The 24,890-nt window shown below is 36.0% G+C and overlaps 1 protein-coding gene across 1 annotated transcript in view; it reads right to left on the bottom strand.

Moving 5' to 3' along the window:
• Positions 1-2,701: 2,701 nt before the first annotated feature.
• The window catches only part of LOC129265208 (dr1-associated corepressor-like), a 41,628-nt gene continuing 19,439 nt past the window's right edge, over positions 2,702-24,890 (bottom strand). Inside the window, exons 4-7 of the mRNA XM_064102655.1 lie at positions 15,954-16,085; positions 13,631-13,706; positions 11,560-11,702; positions 2,702-10,517 (exon numbers count right to left, since the gene is read on the bottom strand). Of these exons, the coding sequence (XP_063958725.1) occupies positions 10,310-10,517; positions 11,560-11,702; positions 13,631-13,706; positions 15,954-16,085 (559 nt within the window). The 3' untranslated portion in view covers positions 2,702-10,309. The remainder of the gene's footprint in view (positions 10,518-11,559; positions 11,703-13,630; positions 13,707-15,953; positions 16,086-24,890) is intronic.

Raw genomic sequence — 24,890 nt, 5'->3', positions numbered from 1 at the left:
GGGGAATGTTGCAAAGTGCATTGATATTGAGGCATTGCCTAATGACTGAACCAGTCATGATTTTTTTTTGGATTATGGAAAATTTACTGCCATGTCATTTCCAACTATCATTACTTTGAAAGTAGGGAAAGTTTGCCTCAATGTCAATCCATTTTGCAACATGATGAGAGATGAGAAGGCTTGAATGTTTGGCTTATACAGCGTGTAAAAAGGTAATCCAAATTAAAAATGGAAATCCAAGACTTAATACTGAACTATCACCAAATGCCGAGTTGCAAATGACTCGGTCAAGGCATAAAATACATAAATTGAATTTTTTATTTCAAACTTTCTTTCAAAACACGAAAAAGTTATAAATTGTATTTGGAAACCTTAAGCCAACTTTTAAATTTTAAATTTGTTTGAAAAAAAGGAATTTGTACAATTACTTCAGTAAACATAAATCTTCTAAATTTGGTTTACTTTCTACACACTACAGAACCCAAGAAAACCTAAAAGCTGACTGGTATTCTGAAAATTGTGTTATCTTTAGCAATGGCGCGCATGGCCAAGAAAGAAAAGAAAAAGGATGAAATAGTTTATTTTTCAAATATATTGTCAAAATCAATAACAAAATTAATTTTTCAGATCAAAAAGGTTAATTTTTTTGCTGGCTCGCTTTGCTCACTTGCAACACTTAAGAATTTAAATTATTCTGCACCATACGCAATGTATGGCCCCCATCCAAATTTTGTACTTTTGCTACTTATCTTTTGTACTACCTTTTTCAGTGTTTATCGTCATAACAATTATAAAAGTGGTATTTATAGTTGATTTGAACTGCATAAATGACCTACTCGATAAAACTCTGCAATGTAGGTAGATGGCGTACACGTTGGCAAAGATAACACAATTTTCGGTATACTGGCCCTGGGCCCTATTGCATAAAAGTTAATATAAAACAGTGATATGGATCCTAATCAAGCGGTTGGCTAAAAATCAATCGCATGACCAGTCACTTATTTTAGGTAAAGAGAATTTCAAATGACTGGTATTAACGACCGGTCATGGTTTATCAAATAAGGATCCATAGCACTATTTTATCAAACACAACGCACATCATTTTGCCTAGCATTAGAATACTTACACACACTTGTTACCTTGAAACGCCCTCAGCTTCGTCTCTGACATGTTAGAGCCATTTCAAAGGTATCTTGTGTGTGTAATTCTTACTTATGCCCCTAATGATGTGTATTATAGTAACTTTGCCATCCAATGGTAACTAATAAAGTAATATTGGATGGCAAAGGTACTTTATTTAGTCAATTTTATGCAATGGGGCCCTAGATTCAAACATATGGGCCCAAATTCACAAAGGTGGTTTTTAAAACCATTGGTTAAACCCATGGTTTATGCAGATTTCCTGTGTAAAATAGCATATTTTACCAAGGCAATGGGCATCAATTTGGTACACTTTGACAAAAGCGCGCATCAGCATTGGGCATAATTCATACAGAAAATCTGCATAAACCAAGGGTTCAAGCGATGGTTCTCAAAATCACCTTTGTGATTTTGGGCGAGAGAAGTTGGGTTGGGGTAACAAAGGATATTTCAATAAAAAGGGGGGGAGGAGGAAGTCAGTTTCTGGACCGTTTCACAGAATACAAATACTCCATATGCACAAATAAGCAAATTATTTAAAGGCGGCAAAGATTTAATTTTTCATAGAAAAATGAAATATAAAAAAAATGGCCAGCAGCCAAGAAGATTCATTCAAGCTTTAAGGTACCATAGCAGCTGACCTCTTGAATCAATGGGGTGAACCCCAAACCTCACAAAATGACCAGCAGCCTAGTCCGAGCTGGGGTCTTCTTGACAAAATCACACAATATGTGACATCACTACTGAGAGACCCATTTCCAGTGTACAGAGAAGGGCACTGGACATGGTTGTGCACGGTCTACAACTTACCACAATGAAAGTGCTTTATGAATGATTTTAATGATATATTGTGTAGCCAAGAGTATGAAAGACAATGCATTGATTTTCCAAGCAATTATGTTACTAGGGCAACAGTTGTAACGGGTGGGGTTTACCCCAACCCCTCCCCCATCCTATACCCTTTTCTCTTCCTTTCTACAAGTTTACCAGTTAATCCATTCATTGTAGTCTCTCTCTCCATACCTCCTTGTACTATCCATCCAGGGAAGCATTTCATAAATATCTTTGTCAGCGATTTTCCCCAAAAAATCCTTGCATCTGATTGGCTTAGAGCACACTAATCAGTGATAATCGCTGACAAAACTCTTCATGAAATGCTCCCCTTATCTGCCAATCTTCCATCATTTCACACCATTTCAACATTTATTATTCATGACTGATATTACAATGTTCTAATTTTCTATTTAATATTTTGAGTATTATTATTAACCATTTTCTTCATATCTCGTACGTTTATCAATTAATGAATTTGATGGCAAAAAGAAGCTGCTGAAAACTGCTTATCTAATAAAAGAGAGCCAATGGAGTAAATTAGAAAGTCAAAAAGGGGCCTAAGCTTTCGATCCTAGCAGAATCTTCGTCGGAGAATCTTCATCTTCCGACGAAGATTCAACTAGGATCGAAAGCTTAGGCCCCTTTTTGACTTTCTAATTAATGAATTTGTATGACACTTTTAATAATTTGTTCATTGGTTGATGATTTTTTTTCCTTTTTTTATTGGGGGGGGGGGGGTTCTTTTTGAATGAGCAAATGGAATATATTACAATTTTGCACATAAATAGACCCTTTTCTGTACATTAATGCAACTGTGTTCATATGAACTTCAAGGAACACTGCATTTTGATTTATTGATTAGAACCAAATGTTTGCTTGCATAATGTATCCATCATATAACCATGAACTCTGAGTGATCAGGCGAGGCACCGACAATGATAGATAGATCTAATAAGTTAGGACCTCAACATAGGCTTGTCCTGAGGGAGTACACTTTATATCCCACAATGGTTTATAATCCCCTATCTATCATTACAATACAATGCATGACCCCTAGTAGTGAAGTGCAATGTCAAATTTTAGAGACGACACCAAATGAAATTTCCAAAAATTCTTTCCATGGATATAGCAAACCAATTCTAATGCCATATGGTCATCAAGAAGCTATGCCAACTTTCACTGACTGCATTTTATGAAATTCCCAAAACTGCTTCCAGACTGGATGTAGGAAACTATAACCAAAAAAACGCAATTAAGAAGCAAAGTCAACTTTCACAGACTGCATCAGATAAAAAAGAATTACCAAACTTTTTTCCAGAATGGATGGAGGAAATCCTTTCTTTAGCCAAAGGGCCACCGACAGTTGGAACAATCTACCAATCACTGCCCCACCCACAGACTGGAAATTAGGTGGATAGACGGCCCAGCACCACTTCCTATCAAGCTTCAGGAAAAGATGAAGGCTTACAGGCGAACTGAATCACTGAGTGGAGGCCATTCTCCCAATATTTGTATTTTCCTGTGGTACATCGTAGAGCAGGAAAACTTTGTATATGAACATTCATGAATGATTACGTAACAGGTTCTGTGGCGAGTGGCCACGAGCCTGCGGAAGCGGGAAGGTTTGAATATTTTATGCAGGTGGAAGTTTATTGTGCTTGAGGAGAAAGGAATGTCTGGGAAGGTATAACTGGGAAGGAGGAAGGCGTGGTAGCCATTCTAGCTTTGTCAGATCTTTTTACAACACCTAAATATTTAAAATTAAAAAAAATTAGAACGGTTAGAATTGTTGTTCATAAATAAATTCAGCTCATTTTTTGACCTGAATTCTTTTAAGGCGATTTTCCATTAGGTTTTTCCTTATACAGTTTATCTCTGGTTTTTTCACCCTAAGGAAATTGGTCTGGGTATGGAACTTAAGGAAAGAGTTCCATATCGTTTACAGTACAGATAAAAATTTATCTTGTTCTAGATATGAAAAATAATATCAGTTGATATTTTGATCGGGTTATTAGATAATTTTGATTGTCTCAAGTTTTCAAATGATTATAATATTTGTTGCTAATCTGAAATTGTAACAATGTGGCAAGAGAACATTGGTAATAAAAGCCGGCTCGGTCTTTCTGGCAGGCTACTCCCTAATTGTTGATGGAAAATTGTTGTTTTGTATGTTTCTTTGGGATTGATGAGCAAGAAGGGGATACAGTAACGATATTAGGAAGTGAATATACAAGTGGCAATGCTAAGCACATATACCTTTAACACAGTAAACCAAAGTTTCTCTTCACTTTCAGGGACAACATTTCTGAATACCTGAACTTGGTGAACTTCCCTCTACATGGGAAATCTATCCTAAATCCTTCCCAATAAAAAGGGTTTCCTCCTGGACACAGAAAAGCAATGTTGACAAAGGCTAAATGATCTGCCTTTTATAATTCAAAATGAGGCTTTACACTAGCAGACTAAGCCAGAAAATGTATGTAGCTTCCCTTTTGGTGACAATATCAGCATGTGAGAAGAGCACAGAATATTCTTTATTGACTGAACTTATGAAACCAAGACTTCACAGTTCCTTTCATTTCATCAGAGTCAAATAAATCTGGCAAAATCCAATAAACACGGGGAAACATCACTAATGGATGAAAAAAGAACAAACATGATCATCTGGAACTAGATCCACTGAGGATTCCTCTAATGCCACCACAACGGGGTTCCCAGCTTTTCAAGAAAAAAAAAATCCCTGATTTTTCCCTGATGGAGTTAAAAAATTCCCTGATCATTATTTAAACCAATTCCTAGTTTTGCATGTTTTCTAAGTTGTTGCAGTGAATTACATGTATTTTCAGTATGAAAACAATAGTGTAAAACTAATTAGTAGCACCATAACCAGTCATTCAATGGATGTTGTTTTGATATGCAAGAAAAATATAACAGTCTGACTGACTACCGTGCTTTCAACTTTTGGGCTAATCAAATTCCCTGATTTTCCCCTCATTTGAGGCATTTTTACCTGATTTTAGGTATTTTTTTTCAAATTCCCTGATTTTTCCCTGACTGGAAAAAAGTAAAACAATTTTCCTTGATTTCCCTGATGGGCTGGGAACCCTGCCACAAAGAGGCCAACACTCACAAAAATATCAGCATTTGAATGTCCCATACATGTGTGACTTTCATGAGATCTTGAAGAGCTCTGGATATCATGCGTAAGCTGAAAAGAACAGCATTGTCAGACAGTACTTGAAGATTAACACACCAGATTTCCAAATGCCAAATACAAAGATGTCACGCTGCACATGAAACAGATTTCTGGAAGACACTTCTAACGTAAGTCAACAGTTGCTCTCTTCAATTCTTTGTGTAGGCACAAATGGTTATCTGCGTCAACTTGGAGTGCAAACCAGTTTTTGATCAATCTTAATGCCAACAAGGCCTACAGCCATCTTGGCTAAATCGCTCCAATGAAATTTGAAGAACATGCAAATCCCCATTACAAATAAGGTGATAAGGTTCAACTTGAAACACTACACTGGCAAGGCTCTAGAAATCAAAATTCAACATTGCACTTCTGAAACTAGATTCTAGACATGTATTGCTGTGATTTAAGGAGCATATTTTTTTTACACATTGTGGGAGAATCATTGAAGCATACAACCCTCACAAAAATGGGTGAAAATTTTATATCCGAAATTGAAGATTTGGGCAGACAAACCTATATTGAGAATCTACCTTGATCATCACATATCTAAACATTCGTGCAGTCCACATTATCTCTTCACATTCTATGATTACATGATGGATACAAACTCGGCACTCGCGCAAACCTTTTGTTTCTGGTGGTGCCATCGGCATTAGCATAAACATGAGGTTAATGTAGGTTCATAGTGAAATGACCACGTAAAGTGATGTCCAAAAAATTAACATGTACAGAAAAGGGAATAAATATATTGCAAAATAATTCACACTGCTCTGTAGTGGTTCTGTAATTAAACAAATTAATGGGATCAAAGTCTGTAAACATATCTGAATTTCCTTGTAAAAGAATATTTTTATCTTCTTAGCACATTATAATATCAGTCATGACAAATAACATGTTGCAATGATGTGAAACAGATGAATTTAAAGCAACAGCTGGAACAGATTAGTACAGGGAGGTATATACTAAAGACTACAATCAACTGATTAAAATTTCACAAATTTAAAAATTGCAATTAAAGTAAAATATGGATAAAAATCCTGATGGTAGGGAAATTTCTGCCCACTGTTTCCACACTAGTTATTGCCCTCAGCATACTGGAAAACCGATTGCATTGCCTCACATACTCTAGGCTACACAAAATATCATTGAAATCATTAATAAAGCACTTACATTGTGGTGAGTTGTATATCATGCACAAGTGTCCAGTGCCCTTCTCTGTACACTGAAAAATAGATCTCTTGGTAGTGATGTCACAAATTGTGTGATTCTGGCAGGAAGATCCCAGCTTAAACCAGACAGGAAGCCATGTTTGTGAGGTTCAGAGCCTACCACCATCAATCGATTGAGGTCAACTGCTATGGTCCTGTAACCTGAATGAATCTTCTCAGCTGCTGGCCTTACATTTTCTCCAAGAAAGAAAAAAAAATCATGAATACAAAGCAATCATATAATACAGACAATCGTACACTATCGTACACTATAGAGCAGGTCCAAGCTATCTGATATTACATGTGACGTGAGAGAGAGATGTGATATGCCATGCCAAAACCATCAATAAGTCGCTCAAATGAGTTTTGGAAATTTCATTGAGCTTGAAAAAGCACATGCTAAGCTTACAAATGATTGTCAAAACCTGAACTTGTCGAAATGGAACAACAGTAACCATTAAAAGTACTTGATAGAAGGTAGAAGAAATTCAATGAGCGCTTCAAAACATTAGGAGAAAACAAGGTTTGAAGTTCAGGGGTCACTCAAGCAAGAGATGTGCACTCTGAGCAATCTCCATGAAACTTCCAAGAAGTCCGAAATAAGGGTGTAATGAAACTCCTGTACCTCGTCTTTTATTGAATTTTACAACTTCAAATTTTGACAGTATTGAGAAGAAAAGATACTCTTTTAGATAAACTAATTTTATCATTTTAAAATTAGCTATTTAAAGAGATCCTGGCAACTAAATGCTGGTTTTGGGATGGCTTGTAACAAATCAGAGGGGTGTTTCACAAAGATTTAACTGTGACTAAAAATTGGTTGGATCGCGCACAGAAGACATACTCTACTGCATATGCCATATGAATCAATGGGACTGCACAATAATATCATGTGCATGTTATTGTTAATACTTGAACATTAATTGACGTCAGATTCATCTGATTGTGAAACACCTTCCGGAAATTTGCTGAGTGCCATAAACTGTTCAAAATTCTAAAACAATCTCACAATATACTATCACTTTCTAATACATGTACTAAGCCTATACAATTGGTTGATTTTCTTAAGAAGAGAAACACACAACTGGCATCATATATTATTGTAATTATGGAAAAAAGAAATCAGATGGATTCTTGACATAATAAAATTTGTCCATCTGCCTTGCCAGCCTAAGAATATATTACAGACCTAATTTCTAAAATTTCAAATGATTCCTTGATATTTGAAGAAATGGACTACAGCATCAGGGGTATGACATATCACTAATTTAGAAATTTAATAGCTCTTTGATTGCAAATGAACCCTAAAAAAATAAATTCTACAAGTCAAATTTTACAGTTAAAAAGATTGTTATGTTTATGCAATCATGAAATGTGCAGTCCTGGTAAATATGCAGAAGCAATGCAAAAACAAAATGAAGGATAGATTGGGTGCCAGATTAAACAATTTGTTGTTTGCTGTAAAAACAAGATTGAGACGTTGGTTTCATTGTTTGTTGAACATTCAAGAATTTCACTTAAAACAAAACCCTTAATGAAATGGGTGCTTACAAAACACATAGCATGTTTACAAGAAATTTAGAACCTGATTAGAAAACAGTTTGCAAATTTCACTTTCGACTTTGCCCTATATTCAGGGTGACTGCACATTCCATAATTACACACACAAAAGAGATGCCACTTCATTGCAATGAGTGATAATGAGACTTTACAATAATATGAATTTAGGTATTGTGGAAAGAATTCCAGGGGTGGGGGGGGTGTTAAAAATTCTACGACAAGTAGATCCAGGGTAAAAAACCAGAGATTAATCATAAAAACAATAGGTGAAAACTCTGGAAAACCTTTGGATCCACTTTTGCAGAATAGTCAACACAAAATATAATACTATGCTTTTCCCATTATGCCCAAGGCCCTAACAATGAATCCATTGAATGGAATTTTTAATCTTAGAACTACATACTACAAAAAAGATGGGTTTCCAATGCTTTTCTGCTTTGTAGGAACGGTTTCTAGTAATGGAGACTGCCTAATTATAAGTGGTAAATCATTCCAATAAAACAAACACAAATACTAACCTCATCACAAGAAAGTTGCAAAATAAGTGAACTCTACATCTATCTACCAAACCTAATTACCACACCATCTTAATTCTGAGCCTCATAGTACTTGCAAATTATTTCCAAACTTATTAACAAATGAATATGTTTACTCCTAGTAACCATGTTCTAAATGGTATGCATCCAATAATGAAACAGAAAATTCAGATACATGTACTTTGAACTGTCAGCACGGATATAATAGCTTGGACCTGCTCCTTGGAGCTACACAATAGTCATAATAAAACTCATAACAAGGCATATTAAAAAAAGCGATGTTGTGTCTCGCCCACTTGTGAAAGTACCCAGAAATATTGTGATTTGCAAGGGCACGTAACAGAATTGTATCAAAAGTTCATTGTAAATTACTGGGATGGAATAACATTTGTCATAAGAGTCTTGCACATTAACTTTAATGTTGACCTCAAAATGAGCTTTGACTTTACCATGTGACCTCCGACTGCAGCACAACATGCAGGTCCCCGAAGTACATCTACCATCCAAGTTTGGTTGAAAAGTGACTTATGGTTGTGGAGTTCTGTGTCATAAGAAAGCCTTGCACATAAACTTTAATGTTGACCTGACAATGACCTTTGACCATACCATGTGACCTCCAACTGCAGCATTACAAGTACATGCAGGTCTCCTAAGTACATCTACCATCCAAGTTTGGTTGAAAAGTGACTCATGGTTGTGGAGTTATATGTCATAATGTTTGTGATGGACGGACAACATTTGGATCCCTTAGTCTCTCCTTCACCTCTGGTGGGCGAGACAAAAAACGGAGAAAAAAAATGGGATTCGTGAGTAGCAAATGCGTACGAATTCACATATTTCATAATAAAAAAAAATGTATAACCTGACATTTCTTTCATCAATTTGATTCACAAAACGGATATCTCCTATATTAATTTATAGACATGAGGAGCACCCGCGGCAGCTTCACCTGCATTACGCAATGCAAAATATGCAGCAGCGTTGACCTTGGCCTGTTAGCCACAACATTAGACCAGAGTCTAAATCAAAGCAATTCCAGAATATGGGCTATCATGTATTTCTCTTCAAGCTGGGTCAAGACTAACGGTAGAAAGAAGTTCCATCTCTCAATCGGAGTCCAAGATCTAGAAATACATCATCTGAAATGCACTCAATTAAGCATTTCTCTTCACAGAAGTAGATTATCTCTAAAGCACTCAATAAGTATTTCTCATCAAACTGGTCAAAATCAGTAGGTAGAAAAAATTGCATCTCCCTGATGAACGTCATCCTGGGCCCCGTCTAACAAAGAGTTACGATTGATCCTATCAATCATAACTATGGAAAGCCAGCAACGTCAACATCTAAAATACATGTTTGCTCAAAATATTTTATAGAAATGATGTATATTCATACATTCACCGTTTTCTTGACAATGCAGTATGCTTCTCTTTGTTTCCAAAGGACATTGAGCAAATTTCCTAAAGAAAAAATTATGACATTGATGGATTTCCATACACTTGAGATTGATTGGATCAATCGTAACTCTTTGTAAGACGGCTGGGCCAAGTGTGCAGGTAGAAAAGAAGTTGCATCTCTCTGATGAATGTCATCCTGACTTGTTAATACAAGCAAATGTCTCCTTCAGGATGGGTCAACTCTGCAGGTAGAAAAGAAGTGGCATCTCACTGATGAATGTCATCCTGGCTTGTTTTTTACAAAGCAACGTCTCCATCTCTTTTCATCCTTACGATCCATTCCCTTAACCAATCTTTAAGGCATCCTGGCAAAGTGCTTCTTTTAATGTTTCACACAATGTTTTTCACATTTCTTCAAATACTATATTATAAAAGCTACTACGCGTCATAGTCTTCATCGCTATCCTCATCATTGTCATTGTTCCGTGAGGCCTGCGGCTGGGGTGCGAGGTACGCCCCCATGGCCGGTGTATTGCCAGAGAGGGCGCCGTGTTGAGGAGGTAGTAGAGGCGGCGGAGGCATCGTGGGTGGAGGCATTGCGGAAGGGTACATGGCGCCTGATGCAAGCTGCCCTGGATAAGGAAAGCTGAAGAAAGATATAAAGGACATATAATGAGTAAATCTCCCTGTAGATGGTACCATTGGATCAGTCTTCCCCTCGTCATTTCCACTTGCCAAGCAGTTCACTTTCAGAACTGAACTATAGACATCTCTCAATACAATTTGTTTTGCCCAATTGAATCAATGAACAGACTTTGGGATTTTTTTTCTGACAACTGAAAGTTTACACTGGTCAGAACTGCGCTATATAAATGGACATATTATTATCATTATTATTTATTTTAATTGATTAATTAGGCAACCATACATAAATAAAATTAGAAAGAAAAAAAAATAACATTTTACAATTTCGTTTATTTCACAAGACAGTTATAGGAATGAAAGAGTTGATAGATGCTGGCACACACGCACTGTTTCTTTTGTATTTCATTATATGAATTTTCCAATTTTGCAGGATTGAGAGTAATTTCTGTCGTCTTTATGGTCAGCCAGCCACTATGACTGAAACTTAGACGCAAAATGTTTCATAGGTAATTGGTTACATGTATGTACCAGCTAGGCAGTATACCAGCAAAAAGCTGTCCTGTCGAGTTCACACGGTAGTTACCATAACAGAAACAGATAAGGAACCAAACCTTGTTTCATATTCTAATGATGAAAAACATGCAAAAGAAATAGTGAGTGGGTGACGTCATTAGTTCCCTCATATGCATACCAACCATGCATCCAATTGTGATAAAATTTTCAGCTTTTTGTTCAGATGGAATTACCCTTAAACAACAATTATTCTTTAAGACATATGTAGATTATTTATATGTTGGCACAATTTTGTAAAAATTCTTTTTTTTTTCAAAATGAAATAAGGAAATTAAAATGCCTATTAAAAGAACTGAAAGCAGTAACAGAACCAGATTGTTTTGGGCTCATATGGAAAGTTCCTGTTGATGATGATATTACAAAATTCACACTTTCTGATTGATATTTCTATACTACGACTACAAACAAGCAGAATTTTCTTACACAGTATAGGATACTGCAAAATAATGAACGATTGGCAGCACACTCACCTATTATGGTAGGATTGGGGTACTGTGTGAAATGGTGGATGTGATGATGATGATGATGAATTAGCTGCTGAGGCATTACTGGTCTCTGCCGGATGTCTTTGCCTCTCGTCTTTACTCTCTGATTCGTCAGATTCAAAAGAATCCTGTTTGAAATAAACAAAGTATTGATGATTCATTTTATATATTATTGCTGCTAATACACTTGCACGAATTTTGATTTCTGCATTGGCACGATTCTATCGTGCCAATTCGTGACAATGTGGGGCAGGAAATGCGTCAATGGTTCGTGCCATAGTCCCAACTAGTTCATGACATGTTCACGACAAGTTTACGCATGGGCACGACATGCTCACGCATTATTTACAAATAGTTTGTGCACTGTCACCAGGTGCTTATCCAGCATCAGATCCTTCAAAGCATTTCATGGGCCCAATTGTCTGGGGACAATATTGACTATTATGCTTGTGCATGGCCAATATATTTCTTTGTCAGTTAATGCTGGATACGCTATTGGTCACGTCATTCAAATCATCATCATTCATTGGAGCATAAAATAGAACTCCATGAATTGCAGTTCGATATATAGCCAAACTGCACATGCGTATGCCTTTGAGGCGAGCAATTCTGATGGGAGCATGAACTATTTGCAAACTATTGTTGCACTTGTCGCAAACTACTTGTAAACTAGTGGTGAACTAGTGGTGAAATGTGTGCCTTTCATGCCATGGCACAACTTGACCTGACGAGGTTGCGCACAGTTTACGAATAGTTCACGCCAATAATCCTCAAAATTTGTCATGCCATGGTTTTAGGAGGCCATGAACATGGTGGAGGAGCCGTGATGTAGTGGTTCTGACTCTCGCCTTGTAAACAGAGGGTCGTGTGTTTGAATCCCACCGCGGTCTAGCGTCCTTTGGCAAGGCGTTAATCCACACTTTGCCACTCTCGACCCAGGTGCTAAATGGGTACCCGGTAGGATGCGAAAGATATTGTATGTTTGAATTTGCCAGCGCCATACTGAGGCTGCGATGAATGCAAGGAATGCTCCCCAGTGGAAATTGTGCACTTTTTGTGCAGGATTGAAATGAATCCAATGACCGGGGTAATAATAAGCTGTAATGCTCTTTGAGCCATTCTGGGAAAAGCGCTATATAAAAATTGGCTATTATTATTTTATAAATTTTAAAATTTTGGCACGACACTTTAAGCATTGTACCGCACTGGCCCGCATACTTCACGACATGGAATGACGTGGCACGACTCGATGCGTAAACTAGTCGTGAACTGTTCGGGCCCCAAAATCGTGCAAGTGTAATAATTGCAATATTTATTTGCTGGTATAATAAAATTAACTAGAAAAGCGGTGCCTATAATCTCGCTCTGCTATGCAGGCGAGACAAAAAAAAATTACAGGCCTATTTTGTTTCCTATTGGTTTATTGCTCCTCCTCCCAAGGAGCAAAACCTTTTTATTTTTCATTTTTTTGCTACTAGCTTTAAAGTATATTGGAACCAGCAGCTTATATATCACCACCTCAAGTCCTCCACTACTCAAGTCTGGTTGGTTATTAACCCATAATGCAACATACCAAACACTGTAGTCTTGTAATATAGGTCCACTTGAATGATAACTAATTTACTTATTCACAACTCAATAATTTTCTACAGCAATAATAATATTTCCAAGTAGCCAAGTAAGTAACTTACATGTATCCTCTCAAAACATTTTCTTTTCTCTCTGCTCATAATTTTACAGGCTAATTTATTCTCTGTATTTTTTAAGACCAGCTTTTTATAACAGACAATCAATGAGAGAGCACTTAGTACTGGTAAATTCGCTCTCAATTTAAATCATTGAGTTATCGATTCTAAAATATTATACAGTTAGACCCGCCTCTAAAGGCCACCCGAGGAAAAACAGAAAAGCGACCACTGGAGAAAGGTTGCTTTAAGACAGGTTCTATATGACGAATTCCTTTCAAATGAGAGACAATTTTGGTGGCCTCTATAAAATAGGTTTGACTGTATTTCTTTTCGATCATACCAAGATCACAAAATTAATTTTAACTGACCTCATCTGATGATGGCTCATCTACCGACTGGACACTGCTTTGAGCCGAGGCATCCCTTCTTATACCCTTTCTTCTTCTGCATAAAACAAATAATGCACACAAAAATGTTAACAATGTGGAAGGATTTATAAGGTAAACCTTGCATTATCCTGACCCAAGACAGATATTGCATGTAATATGTGTACGTATGGGTTGATCTACAATCAGGGTATATCATAGAACGTTTTTGGCAGTCTCGCCTGCATCTTGCAATTCAATATTAGCAGCAGTGCTGACTTTGAAAACAACTAAGATGAACAATTTTTTCAAAATTTACCATATCTGACATTGTACGGACACACGAGTTGAAAAGGTTCAAATGTTGATGACGGCCCTTGTGCCGGCTCTGCTACACAGGCAAGGCGAAGATCACAAAACCCTGACAAAATCGCTACATAAAGCCACGATAGAAATAAAATGCAAGAAAAAAGCAAATGATATTCTACCTCTCTCATGCTTTACAATGTACTGTATGCCCTGTACACTTGAATCTTTGATTAAAATCTGATTAGCATAATTTGCTTTTGAGTTGAAAGTGCAGCACACTCACCTATTCATGCCAGCAAAAAAAGGCTGACATGAATAGATAATTAACAAGGCCAGTGTCCATAAATCAACTGCAAATTACTGACTATGTGCATCACCTTCAGGAAATTTTGTTATAATGATGGCACTCTAAACCTCAATGAATGCACGATTCATGATTGCTACCCGGGGAGCGTTTCATCAACATTTTCGTCTGACAAGTTGTCAGATCTGACAACTTTCCTAGATATTGATTGGCAGAGAGGCACTGCTACTATGGTAACTGTTGGATAAAAAGGGACTAGTCGGATAAAATGTCTGACAGGTCCTTTCATGAAACGCTCTCCAGGTCAGACTAAGGGCCTATTCATACGTGAATCTTGAACCATCATTGAAATGATTACTATTGTTTATCGTGACTGTGATTAGCGTTCTTGACTCTAATCATGTTCTAGTTTGGTTTCACACGTGCTAAATATTCATCATTAGCCGTATTTTTCACTGGAATCATCATTCAAATTACAGAATGACCTGTTAGCTAGATAATTTCATATGTCATGCATATTTTTGAGACAAAGATGAATGCATGGTTTACGAATGTTGCTAGGTCAGACTAGGTTTAATGAATTTACGTACTAGCCATTAACCCATTAAACCCTATGCCCAAGATAACTTGCTACGATTTATGGGAAAATGTGTATCATTATCAATGGGGCTGTGCTACAGGGGCAGCAGAAGGGTTGCTGGAACCCCTCCCCCTCCCTAAAAACAAAAAATAGAAAGGCTTTAGTACTTGAAAGTATACTATTATGTTTTCAAGGACAGAGGGTATGATTGGGCAAATAGAGAAAGTGATATCTGGATAGAATTAGCCTAACTCCATACCTCATGAATTTGCATCACAATAAATGGGTAGGCTACTCAGGCTGAAAATAATTTCATTTGAATAAAGTAAAATCAGACAAACAAAAATACTGGACCTTTAATTAAAATTGGAAATGTGAATAACAAAGTTACATGTAGGCGATGACATTCTAAAGTTTGGCATTATGTTGGTGAAACAGTTTTATGCATGTCTCGTGACCATACGCTAAAGCAATCTGATGATGCCATATGATATCCCCATTATATTTACTAAAAATTTGTCCACCAAGAATGAACAAAAAATTGGATTGACAACTGATTTGATGCCTATAATCATTGCTGAAATGTATTCTGTAACAATGGAGACATATCATACACATATGTATGAAAATATAAAATATATATGATTTCATGTAATTACATAAGAAAAAAGGAAAGTGGAAACATGTCATCATCAGCCAACCTGATAAAGGTGTGCATACATGTATTACTGTTTTCACAAAATATTGCTTTAAAAATTTGAAATTAAATAACTTTATTACCGGTATATGTTACCAAATTGTGAGGAAATTTTCAGCATTTTACTAGGAGAATTTTTATTTCATTAATCTAGATATTATTTTCAGCCTGCACTGCCCATTCGGAATCAGCCTTCATTGTTGGTACAAACTTTGAATTACAATTAAGAATTATAATTATTTTGAATATTTCATGAATAAGTAATCCTTTATAACTAGAATAACTTGGCAGGTTTCATAATTTTCAGTGAAATTTTGAAATTTTTGAAAAAAAAAAGTATTTCTAAAAAAATGAAAAAAGATTTTTAGTTCACATGACAGGCAAAGATAATGTTGCATCTGAGGCTGAATTGCAATTGCATAATATCCAATCTCACCTTGAATTTGGAAGCTTATCAGATTGTATTGATCCACTGTTTGAGTCGTCATCTTCGCATGAAATGGTGGGTACATTTTCCACCAGATCCTTCAAGAAGTCAAACTTGTTTTCTTGCTCAATGCATTGCTTTCTGGAGGAGAGATAAGAGAAACTATCATGAAAATGATGCTACTAGTGTGAAAATGTAGAGACATGTTGAATGTTAAAGAAGAATTACATTCTTCGAACCAGGTAACACGTTTTTTTTTTTTTTGAATTTTTTTTTTTTGAATTTAGAAAAACAGAGATCAGTGGAAAAGACAATTATAAGATTGATCGATAAAAACAACTGTTTAATTGATCAACAAGAAGATATTTTACAAGAAGTATATCTTTATTTTAAGGATTTGTATACATTTCAACCAGTATCAGAGGCTGAAAGATTGTTTGCTATGATTCCTTTGAATAAAGTAAGGATGTTTACACAAGAAAGTGAGGTTTTAGAAGGGGATATACGTTATTCAGAAATACTTGATGCAGTTAAACAGATTAAAATTGGTAAATCGCCCGGTCAAGACGGCTTTACAGCAGAATTTTTAAAGTATTTTATTAATGATATAGGAATTTATTTGTGACGAAGTGTCAAAAATGCTTATTTGACTGGTGAATTATCTCCTTCACAAAACTTAGGTCTTATAACTTTAATTCCTAAAGGTAATAAGCCCCGTCATTTTATTAAAAATTGGAGACCGATATCTCTTCTTAATGTTGTATACAAAATTTTATCTACATGTCTTGCAAATAGGTTACGAAAGGTATTATCAGTAGTCATTCACACAGATCAGAAAGGATTTTTACCTAGTCGTTTTATTGGGGAAAATATTAGAATAATATACGATATCATTGCTTTAGCGGAAAAGCAAAATTTACCTTGTACTTTAATGCTATTAGATTTCGAAAAGGCGTTCGATAGTATTTCCCATGAATTCATTCAAAAGGTTCTTTCGTTTTTTGGGGTGGGTCCGTCATTTCAGAGATGGGTGGATGTCTTGCACAGTAATGCTTACTCAAGCGTTATTGTTAATTCTCAATTGTCACACAGATTTAATATCCAAAGAGGCTGTAAACAAGGGGATCCAATTTCTCCTTACCTTTTCATTATGTGTGTGGAAATTCTTGCATTGTGGATAAGAAATTCAAACCAGTTTGAGGGAATCAGCGTAAACAAAAGAGAATTCAAAATACTTCAATATGCCGATGATACGGCTTTATTCATTTCTGGCTCAAATAAGTCTTTTCAAAAAGTGTTGGAGATGATTTCTTTTTTTACTCAATTTACTGGACTTAAACTCAATTCACAAAAGACGCAAATTATTTTTTTGGGTAACCTGAAAAAGACAAGTTTAGACATTGAATTAGAAGTAAACTTGATAAAGGATACTTATTTTCGCTATCTTGGTACAGATTTTCATGTGAATATTAACAAGATCCCAGATTTCAATTACGATAGGATTTTTGATAAATTGAAAAGACAGATGATTTCATGGTCGAAGAGAAATATTACACCTTTGGGTAGAATTACAGTGGCTAAATCCCTTTTATTGCCTCAATTCAATCACCTTTTTCTTTCAATCCCCAGTCCATCGGCTCAACTAATGAAAAATATTAAAGTTAAATTTTTTCAATTTGTATGGAATGGAAAACCAGACAAAATTAGTAGGGAACAAATACTTGGTTCATACGAAGAAGGGGGATTGAAAATGATAGATATAGATTGTTTTAACAAAGCATTAAAATTGACATGGTTGAGAAGAATTCTATTGAGAAAATGTGATGACGTAGAAAGTCTATTAGGATTCTCTTTGGGACAGCCTTTCCATCTGTTTTATGGAGATGAATATTTTTATAACATATCGGAAAAGATGAGTAATCCATTTTGGAAAGAGTTTTTTGCCATGCTATTTTCGATATTTCAAAAATCTGAAAATATCAATTGGCTAGCGCAACCTTTATGGAAAAATAGTAAAATACAAATAGATGGAAAGTCTGTTTATTTTAAATACTGGCAAGAAAAGGGTATAAGATTTATTAATGATTTAATAGATCGAGAAGGAAATATTATATCTTTAACTGAATGTGAATCTAAGTTTGGTTTAAAAGTCATTGTTTTGGAATATTTTTTAATTTCTCAGGCTCTAAGATGTGTGTTTAATCGAAAATTTCAAAATCTAGACCATAGAATATGTGAACCATTTGTTATGCCTTATATTTCTCCTATAATGAGTGATAAAAAGGGGTGTAAAAGTATATATAAACTTTTGATAGAAAATAAAGATTCAGCCAAAACTATTGCAGCAAAATGGGGAAAAAATTCAAATACATGTATTATTTTGGATCACACTAAAATACCGGAATTTAATAGGATGATTTTCAGATTTACAACTGACATTCGGATAAAGTATTTCCAATACAAAGTTTTCAATAGAATTGTGTTTTTAAATGATATTTTATTCAAACTAAAGATCACCAATACTGAGTGCTGTACATTTTGTTATACTGTAAAGGAAACAATTGAACACTTCTTTTACTTCTGTAATTTTAGTAGAAATATTTGGAGTAAAATAGAAACGTGGATATCATCTCCTATGTTTATTCTTACATTTACTCCACAGAATATTTTGTTTGGATATAAAGAAAAGCGAAATGATGCCCTGAATTGTATTATCATTTTAGTAAAACAACAATTATATTTCTCGAGGTTGAACAAGACTGTACCTGATTTTAAGAAGATTAAGAAGGTAATACAAAATTATTATTTGGATTAATGTTACATTTGTGATCTGAATGGAAAAAGGAAAGATTTTAATTTGAAATGGAGTATGTTGAAACATTTGTTTGAATAATGTTTATAATTTGACTTCTGTAAACGTGTTCTTTTTTTGTAAATAAACTTGCCCATTGGGGCAAAAGTATGAAAAAAAAAAGGTAACACGTGCAAAACAGTACAAGTACCTGCATAACACAATTCTACATAGCAGCAGTGCTGACTTTGAAAACAACCAAGATGAATACATTTTTAAAAAAAGATGAAAAACCCCCTCAAATTTCATTTGATAATAAAATCCCAAGTTCGTTGACCTCAAATAACTTCTGACCTGATATTATATTTGTCCATTTGCCAATTACTGATAATCAAAGTTTTATGGAATGGGGACTTACAAAATTGTCTGAAGTCTTCAAAATTTTAACCTAGGTTACATTTTCAAATTAATACCACAACTGTCAAAGTGTGTTGACCCTAAATGACCTTTGACCTTGATCATGTGACCTGAAACTAGTGTCACATAGTTAGAGATATAAGCACTAGCGTACCTACGGGGGGGGGGGGGGGGGGCAGAGGGGGCAGTCTGCCCCCCCTGACGAGCCACAACCCATGCAAAGGACGTATCCCTGCCCCCCCCCTGACGAGCTTGAAAGACCTTTTTTGCCCCCCCTGACGAGCTTGAAGACCTTTATTGCCCCCCCCCCTGACTAGCTTGAAGCTCTTTTTTTTTTTTCTTTTTTTTTGCTTGTCAAATTTTTTTCTGGTACGAAATCCTTCATTTGTGATTGAAGACCTTTTTTTTTTTTTTGCTTGTCAAATTTTTTGGCGGACGGTTTTGCCTCCCCTGTGAAAAATCCTAGGTACGCCACTGGATATAAGCTTTCATACCCCGACATTTTTTTTTTTTTCATATGTATTTCTAATACAGGTTCTCATTTTATTCTTTAAATAAATTCATACCCCTGATGTAACTGCAAGTTAATAATAAATGGACTATAGCCTTTATTTGCAATGATGGATTCATTGCAAATAAAGGATATATGCCACTGATTATTAACATGCAGTTATAGAATGGGTATGAATGTTTCTGAACTGTTAACATGCCCTTTTTTGCATGTTGTGGAAAAAAACAAAAATATGGAAGAATTTTCATCTGAAAAGCAAATGTTATGATCGTGAAAGGCTGTTTAAGGTCAACCTCTATATTAATGTAATGAGCACAACTGTACTTGATTACATTTAAGTCCATGTTTCATGAAACAGGCCTTTATACTATGACATCACAGGCATATCTAGTATCCACACCTATTGAGAGCACATCAAAATTAATTCCATACTCTTTTCTTTGAAACAGGTTTCAGATGGCATCTCAGCTTTTATATGCAATTTATATGCAATGGGGAAAATGATGCACCCAAAATGCACAGTACTCATGACTGGAAAGTTGCTAAGAATTTAAAGGGATGGTCCAGGCTGGAGATATTTATATGTCAATAAATAGAGTAAAATTCACAAAGCAAAATGCTGAAAATTTGATCAAAATCGGATAACAAATAATTATTGAAGTTTAAAGATTTGCATTATTCCGATGAAATAGTTCTAGGCATGTCTTTATGAATATTCATTAGGTGGGCTGATGATGTCATATCCCCACTTGTTCTTTTGTATTTTATTATATGAAATTAGGTTTATTCAAAATTTTTCTACCAAGAACTAAAACAATTGGATTGACAACTGATTGAGTGCATTATTATTTATTGCCGCAACTTATTTCATCACAATGGAGACACATCATTTACACATGTATGAAATAATGAAACATTTATGATTTCATGTAATAACATAAGAAAAAGGAAAGTGGGGATGTGACATCATCAGCCCACCTAATGAATATTCATGACGATGTGCATATGACTGTTTTCACAAAATATTGATAAACTTTAAAATTCAATAACTTCGTTATTTGTTATCCGATTTTGATGAAACTTCTCAGCATTTTGCTCTGGGAATTTTACTCTATTTTTATAGATATACAGTACCAGCCAGCAATCTTTGAGTACACGAGGTCACGCGGCGAGCCATCCAACCCGGATGTGTGTAACACGCGCGAATACACGCCCTCAGGTGCGACTATTTCTCTTCGCGTGTCATTTGCTCTCGTGTCAATAGCGTGTTACACTCGGTGTCGATCTTTTGTGATCGAGCCATGCGTCATGGTCAAGTGACCAGCGTGTCATATGCGGTTTTTACACTCGACAAATCCAAACAAAAGAGGTCAAGTTCTAGTTGCTTTCGCGTACAGTACATGCATTGCGTTTTGATAGGTAAACTCGGTGCGAGGTGGACACAGGGAGCGAGGCACCGGCCGCTGCTCTAATGCTGCACTTGCGGCGCGATGACGGAGAGCACGCATGCCACCCGGCTTGGGACGGACCACGGTGCGGCGCTCCCGGTTTACCGGTCCAGTTCCCCGGTGTGCGAGAGTGGTTGATTTTGCATGCTTGACTAGACCCTAGTTACCCCCCCCCAAAAAAAAAAAAATTAATCATGCTCAGGTCATGCAAAAGCAGTTCAAAATTTCAACGTGAACGAAGGAATTAACAGGTGCCCACATTAAGAAAGATCTAGCATTATTTGTACTCACAATCGTTTCTTCCTAATTCGACCCAATCACAATCGTCTGCATGTACGTACACATGTTCATGTAGGCTATGTTATTTTCCTTGTCAACTCTTAACGTGATACATTTGATAGTGTCATCAAGGCTCCTATGGTCTCGGAGCTATTTTGCTTGCATAATTATTTATTACTCTTGTTGATATCATTGCCATTTGTATACCAATATATATTATCATAATTGTTATCATTAAAGCTTGTTTAAAATAAATATCTCATTAGTTCCAGCATGTTATTTTCGTCTATTATTTTGTAGTTTTGTCTTCCCTTCTCTTCTATATATGTAAATCCCTTCTTTTTATTCTCACTTAGTCCTTTTCCTCTTCCTCTTTTTGTCCTCCTCATAATTTGTATTCCTTGTTCGTCTGCAATAATATGATGATAATGATAATAAGAAATAATGATGGTATCCTATAAACGATGATACTGATGAGTGGTGTGAAAATGGTGTTATGATGATGATAAGGACGAGAAGGTTCATGATGTGCTGATGATTACGATGATTTAAGTGATTGTACAATAATGGTTGCTACTTATAGCACACAGGTCCGCCTTTCGGTGCTCATGGCGCATCAAGAAAAATAAACAAAAACATTATAAACTGAAAAAGAATAGAATTTTGAAATATGAATATCTTAAGCGAATTTTGAAACTTCTGCAATTACTCATATTTGAAAATATTATGTTCATTCATATTAACCCCCAAGTATTAATGATTGCATATTTCTTCATGCTCTGTGTATTTGTATAATTCTATTTTGATACTGTTATGGTTTTTTTTTTATGTAAAAGTTCTGTACAATTCAGCTTTTGCTGCAAACAGTCTTGAAATAAAATATATTTTGCAATCGAGATAAAGCTGCTCTGATAATACATGTATGTGGGGGAAGAGAGAGCAAACTGAATGATGCATTAGCACAAGAATTTTGAAGGTTATGATGAAATGGCGATAATGAGTATGACATGTAGCGATGATGATGGAGTATGGGCAAGTAAGAGACACTTTTTATCTTAACATAACTAGTTAACTACATACATTATACGTCTGTCAGTGGTAAATTGATGAGATTGATGCATACATGTATGTAATCTTTACTAAAGGCCACCGATTTGATGATTTAGAACATTATACAGTAAGATATTCCATGTCTCGATGTTACATGTAGGAAAAAATTCTAGTACATGTACGTTTTATTCCAAAATCGGGTTGCAGATCGATTTGCGGCGGCCCTTATGAAACTAAAAGACAGCACCGGAATTAATAAATTCTTTTAGAAGAATAAGCGGTTTATGATTTTCCTGAGTGTTTCTCATCAAGACAAACTCAAAGCCAAGACTAAAAGAGGCTCCATTTACGGCCTTTCCACCTATGAATTGTCATCAGACGCCGTATATGAATGACGGAGCTCAGGGAGCTGCAACTCGATCTCTTCAGTTTGTGCAAGGTTCGACCCCTATACTGAGAACGAACGGCCAATAAACCAGGTACGCCAACAATATCAGAAATTTGCCCCCTATACCTTTTTCATGCTGGTCCAAGTCTACCCTGGGCTTGCAGGAACCTTTCTCTCTAAGATCTGTTTTTTTTAATGCTTATTTTCCTCAGCATGATCTGATCCACAAACTTTATAGGGCCTATACACATAATACTAAGACTAATTTTCTCCATCTCTCAATTATAGATATCGAATAACCTATGATCATTCCTTCACACCCCAACCCCGCATATTTCCTACGAATTTAATACTCATTTCTGAACTTGAGAGTTGCATCAATAAGCTTCTAAAGTAAGTGCCCCCCCCCCCCCAGGGGGGGGGGGGCACTTCCAGTCTTCCATTGACGAGTGGATACGTTATAATAAATTCAATTCAAATCACTAAAGCCGCGACACGACAAAACATCCTTCTGTTTACTGCGTTCTATTATTCCCATTGTTAGCTGCTTATTGTATTTTTCACACCTCTGTCTATTATTCGCGAAACGTGCAAGACGGCGTAATTAATTGACCCGTGCCAGGGGATCGCTACTTACATGTACATGTAAATGTACACTGTAGCTACAGGCGTTCACCTCAACGTTTCAATTGTAACAATGTATACATGATAGAGATAATAGATATATTCCTGTAATATTTTCTGTTCAATGTACTTCATTTTGTAGAGAAACTTTTTTTTTCCATTTCTTATTTCTCAGGACCAGTTTGACCTCTATTTTGTAGTTGAAAATGACTTTTTTTTTGCTTTTCAAATTTACATCAGCATTTACATCAGCAATCCCACTAAAAAAAACAATTCCCAAGTCTCTGTCAAAATGATCCACCTTCATTTAGTCTAACAGTCATTTAGTCCAATCATCATTTTCGTCTAATCACCAGTTTGTCTTTGACCATTTCATCTCAGTCATATAACCAGTTGGTCTAATAGCAATTTCTTTTCATTTATTTCACCCATAACCAAATGGTTTAATGACTAAATGGCCGGGCTAAATGGCTATTATGGACCAAATGGTTATCGGACGAAATGGCAAAAATACCATGTGGATAGTGGAAGAACTGATGGTAGACCAAATGATAGTAGACAAGTTGGATATTGCTATTAAACCATCATCATGGACAATGATGGAAAAGTGTCTTTTTTCGCTCAGGCGAGTAAAAAACAAAATTGCGGAGGGAGAAGAGTATACAGGGGGGGGGTGGGGTTAGATAAAGGGACGGATAACCGGAGAATGATTGGGGAGATCGAGCGAGAGATAAAGAAGCAGAAGAAGCGGGGGGGGAGGAGCAACGATTTGACATTTAGTATGGTTAGACCCTATCCATCAATCTCGTGTTTCTCTCTCCCTCGCTCTTCTCCAATCACCACACCACACCGCCCATCTCTTCTCACTTTCACTTACAGGTCCAGGAAAACAACTTCATGAAGCATAACAAATTTTGGTAGAAATATACGGAGAAAGTATTTAAAGATATGAAATGGGCAATCAACTCTCTCGTGTGTTTTATAATCATTCGCTCCCCCTTTTCTTTCCCTAAGTTTCGTCCTCTTCTCCCCCCAGCATTTTTCTCCTTTGCTATTTCTTCCGTCTCTCCCTTTCCCTTCTCCTTTTCTTTCTCTCTTCCCCCCTCTCCCTTTCATGTCTTAATATTCTCTTTTCCTTCCTTTTCTTTCCCATCTTCCATTCCTTTCGTTTCTTTCTCCTTTTCTATATACCCCTTTCCTTCCCCCTCTCCCTTCCTTTCTTTTTCCCCCCCTTTCCTTTTTTCCCCTCCCTTCCTTCTTTTACTTCTCCCCCTTTTATTCCTTTAGTTCTCCTTCTGTCTTTCTCTTTTTTTTGCCCTACATAAGTCGTTTTGCAACAATGCTTTGGTATTTAGATATGATTTACATCTTCTCCCGAAAGAAAGAAAATTAATGAATATCAAAAGTAACATTACTTGAGTTTGTATTTAATCAATTT

The sequence above is a fragment of the Lytechinus pictus genome, chromosome 7 (genome assembly GCF_037042905.1).
Source record: "Lytechinus pictus isolate F3 Inbred chromosome 7, Lp3.0, whole genome shotgun sequence".
In the NCBI taxonomy this organism is placed as follows: Eukaryota; Metazoa; Echinodermata; class Echinoidea; order Temnopleuroida; family Toxopneustidae; genus Lytechinus; species Lytechinus pictus.
This window is presented reverse-complemented; position numbering and strand designations above follow the sequence as displayed.